Consider the following 13,993-nt stretch of genomic DNA (forward strand, 5'->3'; position numbering starts at 1 on the left):
CCTCCCAGAGTGCTGGTTGTTTCTTATAAGCCTTTCTTACTGGTTCTTCTTCTCTGAGAGCTGTTAATGTTGGAATGATCCCAGAGCTTAGTACTCAGATCTTTTTTCTATTTTATACTCATTCTCTTGATGATCTAATGGCTTTAAATGGCTCTATGCCAGTGATTCCCAGACATTTACATACAGCTACCTCAACACATCCATTTGACATTTAATAGACATATGTAATTGTACATGTCCGAAACTGACTGATCTTCCCTCCAAAACTATTCCACCTATAGTCTTCCTCATTTCAGTTGATGAGCACGCTATCCTTTTAGCTATTCAACCAAAAACCTGAATCATTCTTGATTCTTTCATTCTACACATAATCTGTCAGGAAATTCTATTGGCTCTACCTATAAAATATACCTACAATCTGATCAACTTTTCACCACCTCCTCCTCTGTTACCACCCTGATCTGCCATCATACCCCACCTAGATTACTGAAGTAGACTCCCAAATGATCTTTTAGCTTCTACCCTTGCCTCTGTTGTCTAGTATCAACCAGTAGCCACAGTGACCTCTTAAAACATAAATCATAGTAGTCATTCTTCTGGTTAAGAATCCTAAGCATTGTTTAGCTTTATGTTCCAATAGTGTTAGCTGGCTGGCTTTATATCTGTTAAGAGAGTATATTTCCTTTCCTAAAATGTGTTTTCTATATGGATATCTCCTTGTATGGAAATAGTCTCTCCTAGTCTCTTCAACCCTGGTACAGCTATGTTTACCTCTCGATATGTTTTCACTAATCCTGGGATGTCATGAAAAATTGTTGCAGTTCCTGGACTCCTGGCCACTCCTACTCCAGTAACAGTGTCTGTCTGTAGAATATTGTCAGCAGAAATCATCCACATCCCGGGTTCACCTAGGAAAAGACAGGAAAGCACTTGTCTGCAACCTTTGATATAAATCACTCTAACTTTATGTAGACTCCAAATTAGTAGAGTGTTCAAGCATGCAGAAATCTCTTTCCAGGAGGAACACCTAGCTTTGAGGATAACTGTTTTATGAATGTCAGGTTCCCCTCTATATCTCATGCCAGCAAAATAAAATGAGACCTACAGACCTTCTGAATCATATGAAGAGCTACTTAGTAGTGAAACCACCTTTCACAAATTAATAAAGGAGTACATCTCTTCTCTGGAAAGCTTAGGAAAAAAAAAAGAACTGTGGTAAGGGCCTAAATTTTGCAAAGGCACAGGCATAGCTAAAACTAAGGATATTAACTAGCTACTGTCCCCTCCTTTGCTTTCTTATAATTGCTACTCAGGAGTCACATAACTGATGATCATAAAGATTCTTAACTTCCTCCATAGATAACATCACCTTTTTGAAACCTAAGGGTAGTTTTTGAGATATCTTCCAGGCCTTGCATTCCAGTGGATTGGCTGACCCACCCAGACCAAAAACCAAGAAACTGACTCAGTTCGTATTGCTACCCCCAACCAGTAACTGACTCAACATGAGAAGATGATGTCTACACTCCTATAATTTTGCCCCAAACCTGGCCAATTAGCAGACCGAATTGTCTAATCCTTTACACACCAAACTATCTTTAAAAATCCTTTCTCCCAGATCGGGTGCGGTGGCTCACACCTGTAATCCTAGCACTCTGGGAGGCCTGAGGCAGGCAGATTGCTCGAGGGCAAGAGTTTGAAACCAGCCTGAGCAAGAGTGAGACCCCGTCTCTACTATAAATAGAAAGAAATTAATTGGCCAACTAATATATAGAGAAAAAATTAGCCGGGCATGGTGGCGCATGCCTGTAGTCCCAGCTACTTGGGAGGCTGAGGCCACAGGATTGCTAGAGCCCAGAAGTTTGATGTTGCTGTGAGTTAGGCTGATGCTATGGCACTCACTGTAGCCTGGGCAACAAAGTGAGACTCTGTCTCAAAAAAAAAAAAAAAAAAAGAGTATAGTGTAGCCCAGTATAAGGCCAAACTTTATTACAATGATGATACGTTAGGAATTAGGCCTTCAAACATGCCTCACAATATAGTATACACACAATAACTAAACCCTTATTGCCATTTCCTTCCTTTTATTTCTCATCCTTTACTGTTCTTCACTTTAGCAATTACTCTCCTTTGAAAGCTGGGAATGGAGGAGAAGTCACGGTACCCTGCGCTATCTACATAATATAAAATAAAGCTAGGTATCCAATAGGCACTTGATAAATATTACTGGCTAACTTCGAATTGGCTGGCTATTGAGCAAAATGGGCATTAAGCTGAGAATTATCTGTTAACATGACAAATAATAAAACACTCAAAAGTATTTTCTTCCTCATAGAGGCCCTCAGATTTTATATAATTTGGGGAAAAAATTCTCTAAGGGATTAGTTGCTTTCTAATCCTTACAACTGTCAGTGATAAGGTTGAAAAAGGGAAGGTATACAGACCATGCTGGCTGACGAGGTGAGTACTGAAGCAGATGACATCTCCAACAAAGGTAAGCTTGGTGTCTGGCTCAATAGCATGTTCTACAGCAACGGGAATATAATCTGCCATGCCTGGATGTCTCCGGTCCCAAAGCCCCACAAGTGTCACCCCTCTGTTCACAGCCTGGGCCATGTAAGTATAGTTCCTATTCCCTGGTCCAATAAGCAGCAAGTCATCTCTGAAAGTAGACATGAAATGTAGAAATCTCTAAAAAGAGACAATAGTTAGGAAACAGTTCTGGGGTTGTATCCTATCACAACAATTTGTATTCAATAGCTCAAAAGTTCAGAAGGAATTCCACAATAGAGAGTAAGTATAGGCCAAGGATCAATGTATTACCTTCCTATGTATAGTGCCAGGTAAGGCTTTTTTTAAAATTCCCTGTAAAGCTTTTTTTTTTTTTGAGACAGAGTCTCTCTTTGTTGCCCAGGCTAGAGTAAGTGCCGTGGCGTCAGCCTCGCTCACAGCAACCTCAAACTCCTGGGCTCAAGCAATCCTTCTGTCTCAGCCTCCAAAGTAGCTGGGACTACAGGCATGCACCACATGCCTGGCTAATTTTTTCTCTATATATTAGTTGGCCAATTAATTTCTTTCTGTTTATAGTAGAGACGGGGTCTCACTCTTGCTCAGGCTGGTGTCGAACTCCTGACCTTGAGTGATTTGCCCACCTCGGCTTCCCAGAGTGCTAAGATTGCAGGTGTGAGCCACCTCGCCTTGCCAAACTTTTTGATAATAACACTAAGGGTCTTTCTGTGAACAACTAGGACTTGAGAGATTAAAAACATCCTGAAATTTTTTTTCATTGACAACTACTATCATTCTTTAACTGAGTTTGGTCTTTTTCTTTAAATCTTAATGAAAGAAATAAAGATTATATTCCAAGTTCAGAATGTAAGAGGACTTTACTGGAGCTGCTATATAATATTAGCCTAATCTGCAAGATTTCTACCACAGTATCAACACCATTCCTTTGACTTCCATACCTGTTCAGAGCCAGATAAAGCTGGGTATTGTGTGTGTGGAATTTCTCTCCGATGCTATTATAAAACTGAACAATGAAGGTGAGAGACATGCCCAAGGGAAAGGCTGACAAGGTCCTTCCTTGGGCTGTGTATAGCTTGGGCTGGCTGCTCATTCGCAAGTATGTCACTGGTGCTACCTGTGGGAGACAAAACTTACTGGTACAGAGAAGGATGCACTGGGGAAGTGCTGCGACCATACTCTGGGAATTATATTAATTCATAATCAATGATAAAGAGTTGTGTTCTGCTTCTGTAAGAAACAGCTTTTGATTCGAGATGACTTAAATCAGAATGAAAAGAAATATGACAACATAGGAAATGGGTTTTTAACTATTAAAGCTGTGGGAATATGAAGAGAAGCTGGAGCTTTGTGAGCCAAGAACTGTAATTCATCTATTTTTGTGCTGAGTGCTCAATATTTACCATTAAATAACTAATTATTTATCAAGAATACTACAGATTGTGTTTTCACACTGTAAGAGATAGCTCTGATACAGTAAGAGAAGTCCAGCTTTGAATCATAGTTTCATCATTTCATAGCCTCATGTAACCATTCTGTGTTTCAGATTTCTTACCAGTTAAATGGGAATGATAAATGCCTACCTAATAAGGATTTTGTGGTAATTAAAGGAGATAATATACATAAAAGGACCAACATAGTGGGTGTAACATAGTAGATGTCTAATGCCTAAAAATCTTTTTTTGTGTTAGACTAACATCATTGAGGTCTCTTCTAAATGTTTTTATTCTAATGATAATGCTTAATAAAAATTGCTTTGCTTTATTTTTTAGAGATGGGGTCTTGCTATGTTGCACAGGAAGGAGTTGAACTCCTGGGTTTAAACAATCCTCCTGCTTCAGCCTCCAGAGTAGCTGGAACTACAGTCATGTACCACTACACCCAGCTAAAAGCTTAATTTTGATAGTTCTACACTCCTCCCACACCAACCCTTTTGCCAAAGCTGCTCAGAGACCCCGTCTCTATTAAAAACAGAAAAAATTAGCCGGGCATGGTGGCACTCGCCTGTAGTCCCAGCTCCTCAGGAGGCTGAGGCAGGAGGATTGCTTGAGCCCAGGAGTTTGAGGTTGCTGTGAGCTAGGCTGATGCCACAGCTGGCACTCTAGCCCAGACAGCAGAGTGAGACTCTGTCTCAAAAAAAAAAAAAAAAAGAAAAGAAAAAGCTGCTTAGAAAACAATCATATCAATCTGAGGCCAATCCCTTTTATAACAAGGGCTCTAAAGTCCATTCTACTTTGATGGCTTATAACAATGTCAAGATTGGCCTCATATCTTTTTTGTCTTTTCTATGTCCTAAAGAGGACCAAGATGGCCTCTTATCTCATAGGTTCATTTCTGACTTCCAGAAAAGTTTCTGCTTCTTCTTTTATTTTATTTTTATTTTTTCTATATTTCCTTTTTTTTATTTCCCCCTTTTTTTCTTACTAATACATTAAAGGGTGAAGGTTTCTACTTCTTAAAAAAGGAAATTTGTTTCCATGATATTCCTTTATTTTTTTTTCATAAGTCCCTGAACTCACCTGAATCCCAGTTATTGTTGTTTGGTTGACTCCAAAAGGTTCAATAGAAGTGACTTCCAACACAGCAGAACCTGCAATGGAACCAGCTTTCAGGAGCCCTTCACCATCCTCCTCAATGACAGACGAATTAGGGAAACACTTGAGAACACGAGAACTCACAAAGGCAGCTCCTTCCCTAGGGAACAAATGGAGCAGAGCAATTGGCATCTCAGGGGGCCCTGTCTGATCAGACAGAAAGGGGTAAAAATGGCCAGGATCACTGTTAGAGGCTATACTTGAGGAAACTGCTTGCCATTCTCCATGATGTGTGCCTATTTGTTCCTCAGGTAAAAATCTGCCTTTGGATTATTCTTATCTATTTAAAAATAAAATCCTATTACATATTTATCATTAAAAAATTATTCAGTGCAAACCATTAAAAGCAGGTATTCAAACAAATACTTATAGATGAATGTTTATAGCAGCACTATTCAGAGTAGCCAAAAGGTAAAAACAACCCACATGTTCATAAGCAGATGAATGGATAAACAATGTAGTATTTCAGTATTTCTTTTTTTTTTGAGACAGAGTCTCACTTTGTTGCCCAGGCTAGAGTGAGTGCCGTGGCGTCAGCATAGCTCACAGCAACCTCAAACTCCTGGGCTCAAGTGATCCTCCTGCCGCAGCCTCCCGAGTAGCTGGGACTACAGGCATGCACCACCATGCCCGGCTAATTTTTTCTATGTATATTAGTTGGCCAATTAATTTCTTTTTTATTTATAGTAGAGACGAGGTCTTGCTCTTGCTCAGAGCTGGTTTTGAACTCCTGACCTTGAGGAATCCTCCCACCTCGGCCTCCCAGAGTGCTAGGATTACAGGCGTGAGCCACCGAGCCCGGCCACAATGTAGTATTTCTATACAATGGAATATCACTCTGGGAGGCCGAGGCAGGAGGATCACTCAAGGTCAGGAGTTCTAGACCAGCCTGATCAAGAGTGAAACCCCGTCTCTACTATAAATAGAAATAAATTAATTGGCCAACTAAAAATATATTTAGAAAAAATTAGCCGGGCATGGTGGCGCATGCCTGTAGTCCCAGCTACTCAGGAGGCTGAGGCAGGAGGATCGCTTGAGGCCAAGAGTTTGAGGTTGCTGTGAGATAGGCTGATGCCACGGCATTCTAGCCCAGGCAACACAGTGAGACTCTGTCTCAAAAAAATAAATAAATAAAATAAAATAAAATAAATATACAATGGAATATTATTCAGTTATAAAAAGGAATGAGGCTGGGCATGGTGGCTCACGCCTGCAATCCTAGCACTCTGGGAGGCCAAGGTGGATGGATTGCTCAAGGTCAGGAGTTCGAAACCAGCCTGAGCAAGGGCTAGACCTCATCTCTACTATAAGTAGAAAGAAATTAATTGGCCAACTAATATATAGAGAAAAAATTAACTGGGCATGGTGGTGCATACCTGTAGTCCCAGCTACTTGGGAGGCTGAGGCAGGAGGATTGCTTGAGCCCAGGAGTGTGAGGTTGCTGTGAACGAGGCTGACGCCACGGCACTCACTCTAGCCTGGGCAACAAAGTGAGACTCTGTCTCAAAAAAACCCAAAAACCAAAAACCAAACCAAACAAAAAGGAATGAAATACTAATACATGCTGCAACATGGATGAACCTCAAAAACATTATGCTTACTGAAAGAACCCAACACAAAAACTTGAATATGATTCCATTTGTATGAAATATCCAGAATAGTTAATAACATATAGATAGAAAGCAGATTAGTGGTTGTCAGGGGCTGGGAGGAGGGGAGAATGAGGAGTGACTGCTTAATGGGTATAGGGTCTCCTTTGATGGTGATGAAAATGGTTTAGAACTTGACAGAGATGATGGTTGCACAATATTATGAATGTAGTAAATGCCACTGAATTTCGGACTTTATTTTTTTTATTTTTTATTTATTTCTTTTTTTTGAGACAGAGTCTTGCTTTGTTGTCCAGGCTAGAGTGAGTGCCGTGGCGTCAGCCTAGCTCACAGCAACCTCAAACTCCTGGGCTCGAGTGATCCTTCTGCCTCAGCCTCCCAAGTAGCTGGGACTACAGGCATGCGCCACCATGCCCGGCTAATTTTTTATATATATATCAATTGGCCAATTAATTTCTTTCTATTTATAGTAGAGACGGGGTCTCGCTCTTGCTCAGGCTGGTTTTGAACTCCTGACCTTGAGCAATCCGCCCGCCTCGGCCTCCCAAGAGCTAGGATTACAGGCGTGAGCCACAGCGCCCGGCCTTGAATTTCGGACTTTAAAATGGTTAGTTTTTATAGAGGAAATGCTTCAGGACATAAGTATGGGAGATCTTATGAATAAGACCTCAGAACACAACCAACAAAAGCAAAAATAAATAAATGGGATTATATCAAATTAAAAAGCTTATGTACAGCAAAGGAAACAATCAACAGAGTAAAAAAACAATCTACAGAATGGGAGAAAAATATTTGCAAACTACTCATCTGATAGGAGATTAATATCCGAAATATATAAGGAAGTCAAACATCTCTACAACAACAACAAAAACATGAACAATCCAATTAAAAACGGGCAAATGGCCAGACTTGGTATTATGGGCCTGTAGTCCCAGCAACTTGGGAGACTGAGGCGGGAAGATCACTTGAACCCAGAAGTTCAAGGCTACAGTGAGTTATGATTGTGCCACTGCACTCCAGCTGGGGATGGAGTGAGATGCTATCTTTAAAAAAAGAAAAATAAAGGGCAGATGATCTGAACATTCCTCAAAAGAAGACATACAAATGGCCAAGAAATATGAAAAAAATACTCAATATCAGGAAAATGCAAATCCAAGCCACAATGAGGTTTCATTTCACCCCAGTTAGCATGGCTATTACAAAAAGACAAAAAATAAATGCTGCAAGGATGCAAAGAAAAGAGAATTCTTATACACAGTGTGGGTAGGAATGTAAACTAATACAGCTACTATGGAGAACAGTAAGGAGGTTCCTCAAAAAAATGCAAATAGAACTACTATAATACCCAGCAATCCCACTACTTGGAATTTATCCAAAGAAAGGGAAACATTATATCGAAGAGACATCTGTACCCCCACATTTTTTATAGCACTGTTCACAACAGCCAAGATACAAAATCAACCTAGATATCCAACAACAAATGAATGGATAAAGAAAATGTGGTATATATACAAAATGGAATACTATTCAACCATAAAAAAGAATTAAATCCTGTCATTTGTGGCAACAAGGATGGAACTGGAGGGCATATGTTAAGTGAAATAAGCCAGGACCAGAAAGATAAACACTGCATATTCACACTTGTATGTGAAGGCTAAAAACAGTTGATCTCATAGAAGTAAAAAGTAGAACAGAATGGAAGATATAGAGGCTGAGAAAGGTAGGAGGAAGGGAGGGACAGGGAGAGATTTGTTAAAGGATACGAAATTACAGCTAGGTAAGAGGAATAAATTCCAGTTTTCTATCTAGTAGTCCTTAACCTTTTTGGCACCAGGGACCAGTTTTATAGAAGACAGTTTTTTTGTTTTTTTTGTTTTTTTTTTGAGACAGAGTCTCACTTTGTTGCCCAGGCTAGAGTGAGTGCCGTGGCGTCAGCCTAGCTCACAGCAACCTCAATCTCCGGGGCTCAGCGATCCTACTGCCTCAGCCTCCCGAGTAGCTGGGACTACAGGCATGCGCCACCATGCCCGGCTAATTTTTTTTTTTTTATGTATAGTTTTAGTTGGTCAATTAATTTATTTCTATTTTTTTTTGGTAGAGACGGGGTCTCACTCAGGTTGGTTTCGAACTCCTGACCTTGAGTAATCCGCCCGCCTTGGCCTCCCAAAGTGCTAGGATTACAGGCGTGAGCCACCACGCCCGGCCTAGAAGACAGTTTTTTCACAGGTGGGGGTGCATGGGCAGGAAGAGCTCAGGCGGTGATGGGAGTAGCTATACATACAGATGAAGCTTCCCTTGCTCACCCGCCACTCACCTCCTGCTGTGCACTCCCGCCCATCTCCACTAAGTTCCTTGGAAGAATTTTTCCACAGATGGGGGAGGGATGTGGGGCAGCAGAACTCTGTGGTCCAGGGTTAGGGACTACAGTTTTATAGCACTGTAGGATGATTATAGTTGATAATAATATATTATATAGATTCAAATATCTAGAAGAAGGATACTGTTCTCAACACATAGAAAGAAATAATAAATGTTTGAGATGACGGATATGCTAATTATCCTAATCTGATCATTATACATTATATGTATTGAAACATTACTATGTACCCCATGAATACACATACTTATTATCTGTCAATTAAAAAAAAATTAGGGCCGGGCGCTGTGGCTCACGCCTGTAATCCTAGCTCTTGGGAGGCCGAGGCGGGCGGATTGCTCAAGGTCAGGAGTTCAAAACCAGCCTGAGCAAGAGCGAGACCCCGTCTCTACTATAAATAGAAAGAAATTAATTGGCCAACTGATATATATTTAAAAAATTAGCCGGGCATGGTGGCACATGCCTGTAGTCCCAGCTACTCGGGAGGCTGAGGCAGAAGGATCACTCAAGCCCAGGAGTTTGAGGTTGCTGTGAGCTAGGCTGACGCCACGGCACTCACTCTAGCCTGGACAACAAAGTGAGACTCTGTCTCAAAAAAAAAAAAAAAAAAAAAAAAAAAAAAAAAAAAAATTAGGCTGGGTGCGGTGGTCCATGCCTGTAATTCCAGTTCTTTGGGAGGCCAAGGCAGGTGTATCACTTGAGGCTGGGAGTTCAAGACAGCCTGGGCAAGAGCAAGACCTGTCTCTATAAAATAAAATTAAATTAAAGAACAACAAGAATAAAATGGTTAGTTTTATGTTATGTGAATTTCACCTCTGCTCAAAAACAATTATTCAGAAGTTAGACATATCACCTAGAAGGCAAAGTAGTCTTTCCATATGCAAAGCTTTACTGAAGATACTTAAAATTACAACCTGGCTTTCCTTCTTCTCCCTTCTACTAACCTATTGGTATGGAGTTTGAGCTGAGAGTTCATAGGCATCAGAATCTGCTCAGGTTGGCACTCTGGATAGAAAAGTTGGAGTTTTTCAAACACCTAAAATGAGAAAATAATGTTTCTTCATTTCTGGAAAAGATAAATTATGACTTTTACTTACATATAGACTTCAGTATAATCTCAAAGAGATTACATGCTAATAAATGACAACTACAAATCAACAGTCTGCCTAATTTCTAAATAGTCTAAAATCTTCCACAATACTCTTTTCCTAAATGAACCAGGCACCTAAAAAATAGGTAGGTGTTCTAGAAATATAATGTAATATGAGCTCCGCTTCTGACTATAAGGGACTAGGCATTTGTCAAAGTTTATACTTACCACATCCTCTGTATTACTTAGGTATTATGTATAAATAACTTTAACATTTATAATTTTAGCTCTGTTAACCTGAGATGAGATTTGGAAACAAAGAACATATAATATTAAATTAGTAAGAGACACCATCCAAGTCTTCTACCTTCTAGTAAAGTGTTCTTTTGTTTACACCACACTGAATCAGAGAACCAAAGCCAAAATAAAGGGGAAAAAATAAAAAAAATATCAGTTTCAAATTCAGAGACAGAGAAACTTACGTGCCCCACATAAATGGCAACTTTTTTGTATGTAAACATCTTGGTTTGTTTGTTTATTTCTTTATTTTTCTTTAAGACAGAGTCTCGCTCTGTTGCCCCAGCAGGAGTGCAGTGGCATCATCATAGCTCATTGCAACCTGCAATCTCTAGGCTCAAGCCATTCTTCTGCCTCAGCCTCCTGGGTAGTTGGGACTACAGGTGCACACCACCATGCCTAGCTAATTTTTTAAAGTTTTTTGTAGAGACAAGGTCTTGCTATGAGTGGGTCTTGCTCTTGCTCAGGTTGGTCTTGAACTCCTGGCCTCAAGTGATCCTCCCACCTTGACCTCCCAGAGTGCTAGGATTATAGGTATGAGCCACTGCACCTGGCTATCTTGGTTTTTTTTTTTTTTTTTTTTTTTGAGACAGAGTCTCGCTTTGTTGCCCAGGCTAGAGTGAGTGCCATAGTGTCAGCCTAGCTTACAGCAACCTCACACTCCTGGGCTCAAGCAATCCTCCTGCCTCAGCCTCCCGAGTAGCTGGGACTACAGGCATGCGCCACCATGCCCGGCTAATTTTTTCTATCTATATTAGTTGGCCAATTAATTTGTTTCTATTTATAGTAGAGACGGGGGTCTCACTCTTGCTCAGGGTGGTTTCGAACTCCTGACCTTGAGCAATCTGCCCGCCTCAGCCTCCTAGAGTGCTAGGATTACAGGCGTGAGCCACCGCGCCCGGCCTCTTGGTTTGTTTTTTAAGCCAATTTTTTTCCTATATTGCAAAATATTAAGGGATACAAATGTTTTTATTACATATACCACTTATAATGCTTAAGTTAGGGCTTTTCGTGTACCCATCACACGAATAGTGTTCATTATACCAGATAAGTAGGTTTTTATTCCTCCCCTCTTCTTGATTTCCAATGACCATCTCTTTGTGCCCATGTGTGCCCATTGATTAGCTCCCAATTATTAGAGAGTATGTGTAGTGTTTGTTTTTCCACTCCTGAGATACTTTATGTAGAATAATGGTCTCCAGTTTCATCCAACTTGCTGCAAAGGACATTATTTCACTAATTTTTTTTTTTTTTTTTTTGAGACAGAGTCTCGCTTTGTTGCCTAGGCTAGAGTGAGTGCCGTGGTGTCAGCTTAGCTCACAGCAACCTCAAACTCCTGGGCTCAAGCAATCCTACTGCCTCAGCCTCCCGAGTAGCTGGGACTACAGGCATGCACCACCATGCCTGGCTAATTTTTTCTATATATATATTAGTTGGCCAATTAATTTCTTTCTATTTATAGTAGAGACGGGGTCTCGCTCTTGCTCAGGCTGGTTTCGAACTCCTGACCTCCAGCAATCCGCCCGCTTTGGCCTCCCAGAGTGCTAGGATTACAGGTGTGAGCCACCGCGCCCAGCCTTCATTTTTCTCTATAGTATATATGTATCACATTTTGAGAATCCACTCATGAATTGATGGGCACTTAGGCTGATTCCACATCTTTGCAATTGTGAATTATGCTGCAATAAACATTTGAGTACAGGTGCCTTTTTGACAAAATGACTTCTTTTCCTTTGGGTAAATACCAAGTAGTGGGATTGCTGGGTTGAATGGTAAGTCTACATTTATTTCTTTGAGGAATCTACATACTGTTTTCCAGTATGTAGAGGTTGTACTAGTTTGCAGTCTCACCAACAACAGTGTATAGGCATTCCTTTCTCTCTGCATCCACATCAACATGTATTTTTTTTTAACCTTTTCATAATGGCCATTCTGACAGGGGTAAGGTGGTATTTCATTGTGGTTTTAATTTGGATTTCCCTGATAATTAGTGATGTTGAATATTTCTTTATATGTTTGTTGGCCATTTGTCTATCTTCTTTTAAAAAGCTTTTGTTCATGTCTTTTGCCCAGTTTTTAATGGGGTCGTTTGTTTTTTTCTCATTGATTTGTTTAAGTTCTTTGTAGATTCTAGATATTAACCCTTTTCAGATGTATAGTTTGTGAATATTTTCTTCCATTCTGTAGGTTCTCTATTTACTCTGTTATTTCCTTTGCTGTGCAGAAGCCTTTTTATTTAATCAAGTCCTATTTATTTATTTATTTTTGAGACAGAGTCTTGCTTTGTTGCCCAGGCTAGAGTGAGTGCCATGGCATCAGCTTAGCTTACAGCAACCTCAAACTCCTGGGCTCAAGCGATCCTACTGCCTCGGCCTCCCAAGTAGCTGGGACTACAGGCATGCGCCACCATGCTCGGCTGATTTTTTCTATATATATTACTTGGCCAATTAATTCTTTCTATTTATAGTAGAGACAGGGTCTTGCTCTTGCTCAGGCTGGTTTTGAACTCCTGACCTTGAGCAATCCGCCCGACTCAGCCTCCCACAGTGCTAGGATTACAGGCGTGAGCCACTGCGCCCGGCAATATTTAATCAAGTCCCATTCATTTTTATTGTTGCTGTATTTGCCTTTGAGGTCTTAGTCATAAATTCTTTGCCTAGACTGATGTTTGGAAGAGTTTTTCCTACAATTTCTTCTAGAATTTTTATGGTTTCATGCCTTATATTTAAGTAGTTTATCCATCTTGAATCATTTTTTTTTTTAAACATGGCTAGAGATAGGGGTCTTGTTTCATTCATCTGAATGTGGCTATTATCCAATTTTACCAGCACCATTTATTGAATAGGGCTTCCTTTCCAGTGTATGTTGTCTGCTTTGTTGAAGATCAGTTGGTTGTAGGTAGATGGTTTTATATCTGGATTCTCCATTCTGTTCCATTGGTCTATATTTCTACTTTTATACTAGTACCATGCTATTTTGGTTACTGTAGCCTTGTATAATTTGAAGTGTGCTAATGTGATGCCTCCAGATTTGTTCTTTTTGCTTAAGATTGCTTTGGCTATTTGGGCTCCTTTTTGGTTCCAAATGAAGCATAGAATTATTTTTTTCTCAATCTGTAAAGTATGATGTTGGTATTTCGATGGGGATTGTGTTTAATCTGTAAATCACTTTGGGTAGTATGGACATTTTAACAAAGTTGATTCTACCAATCTGTGAGCATGAGATGTTTTTCCAATTGTTTGTGTCGTCTCTGATTTTTTTCATCAGTATTTTGTAGCTCTCCTTGTAGAGATCTTTCACCTTCTTGATTAAGTATATTCCTAAGTATTTTATTTTCTTTGTAGCTATTGTGAATGGTATTAACTCTTTGATTTGACTCTCACCTTGACTGTTTTTATATAGAAATGATACTGAGGCTGGGTGCAGTGGCTCATGCCTGTAATCCTAGAATTCTGGGATGCCAAGGTGGGAAGATCACTTGAGCTCAGGAGTTTGATAG

The 13,993-nt window shown here is 40.1% G+C and overlaps 1 protein-coding gene across 1 annotated transcript in view; it reads right to left on the minus strand.

The window, feature by feature from the left end:
* NUP210L (nucleoporin 210 like) overlaps positions 1–13,993 on the minus strand; it is a 111,212-nt gene that overhangs the window by 16,683 nt on the left and 80,536 nt on the right. Inside the window, exons 29-33 of the mRNA XM_076000154.1 lie at positions 10,052–10,143; positions 5,046–5,220; positions 3,468–3,643; positions 2,445–2,662; positions 772–908 (exon numbers count right to left, since the gene is read on the minus strand). Of these exons, the coding sequence (XP_075856269.1) occupies positions 772–908; positions 2,445–2,662; positions 3,468–3,643; positions 5,046–5,220; positions 10,052–10,143 (798 nt within the window). The remainder of the gene's footprint in view (positions 1–771; positions 909–2,444; positions 2,663–3,467; positions 3,644–5,045; positions 5,221–10,051; positions 10,144–13,993) is intronic.

Source organism: Microcebus murinus, chromosome 2 (genome assembly GCF_040939455.1).
Source record: "Microcebus murinus isolate Inina chromosome 2, M.murinus_Inina_mat1.0, whole genome shotgun sequence".
Taxonomy (NCBI): Eukaryota; Metazoa; Chordata; class Mammalia; order Primates; family Cheirogaleidae; genus Microcebus; species Microcebus murinus.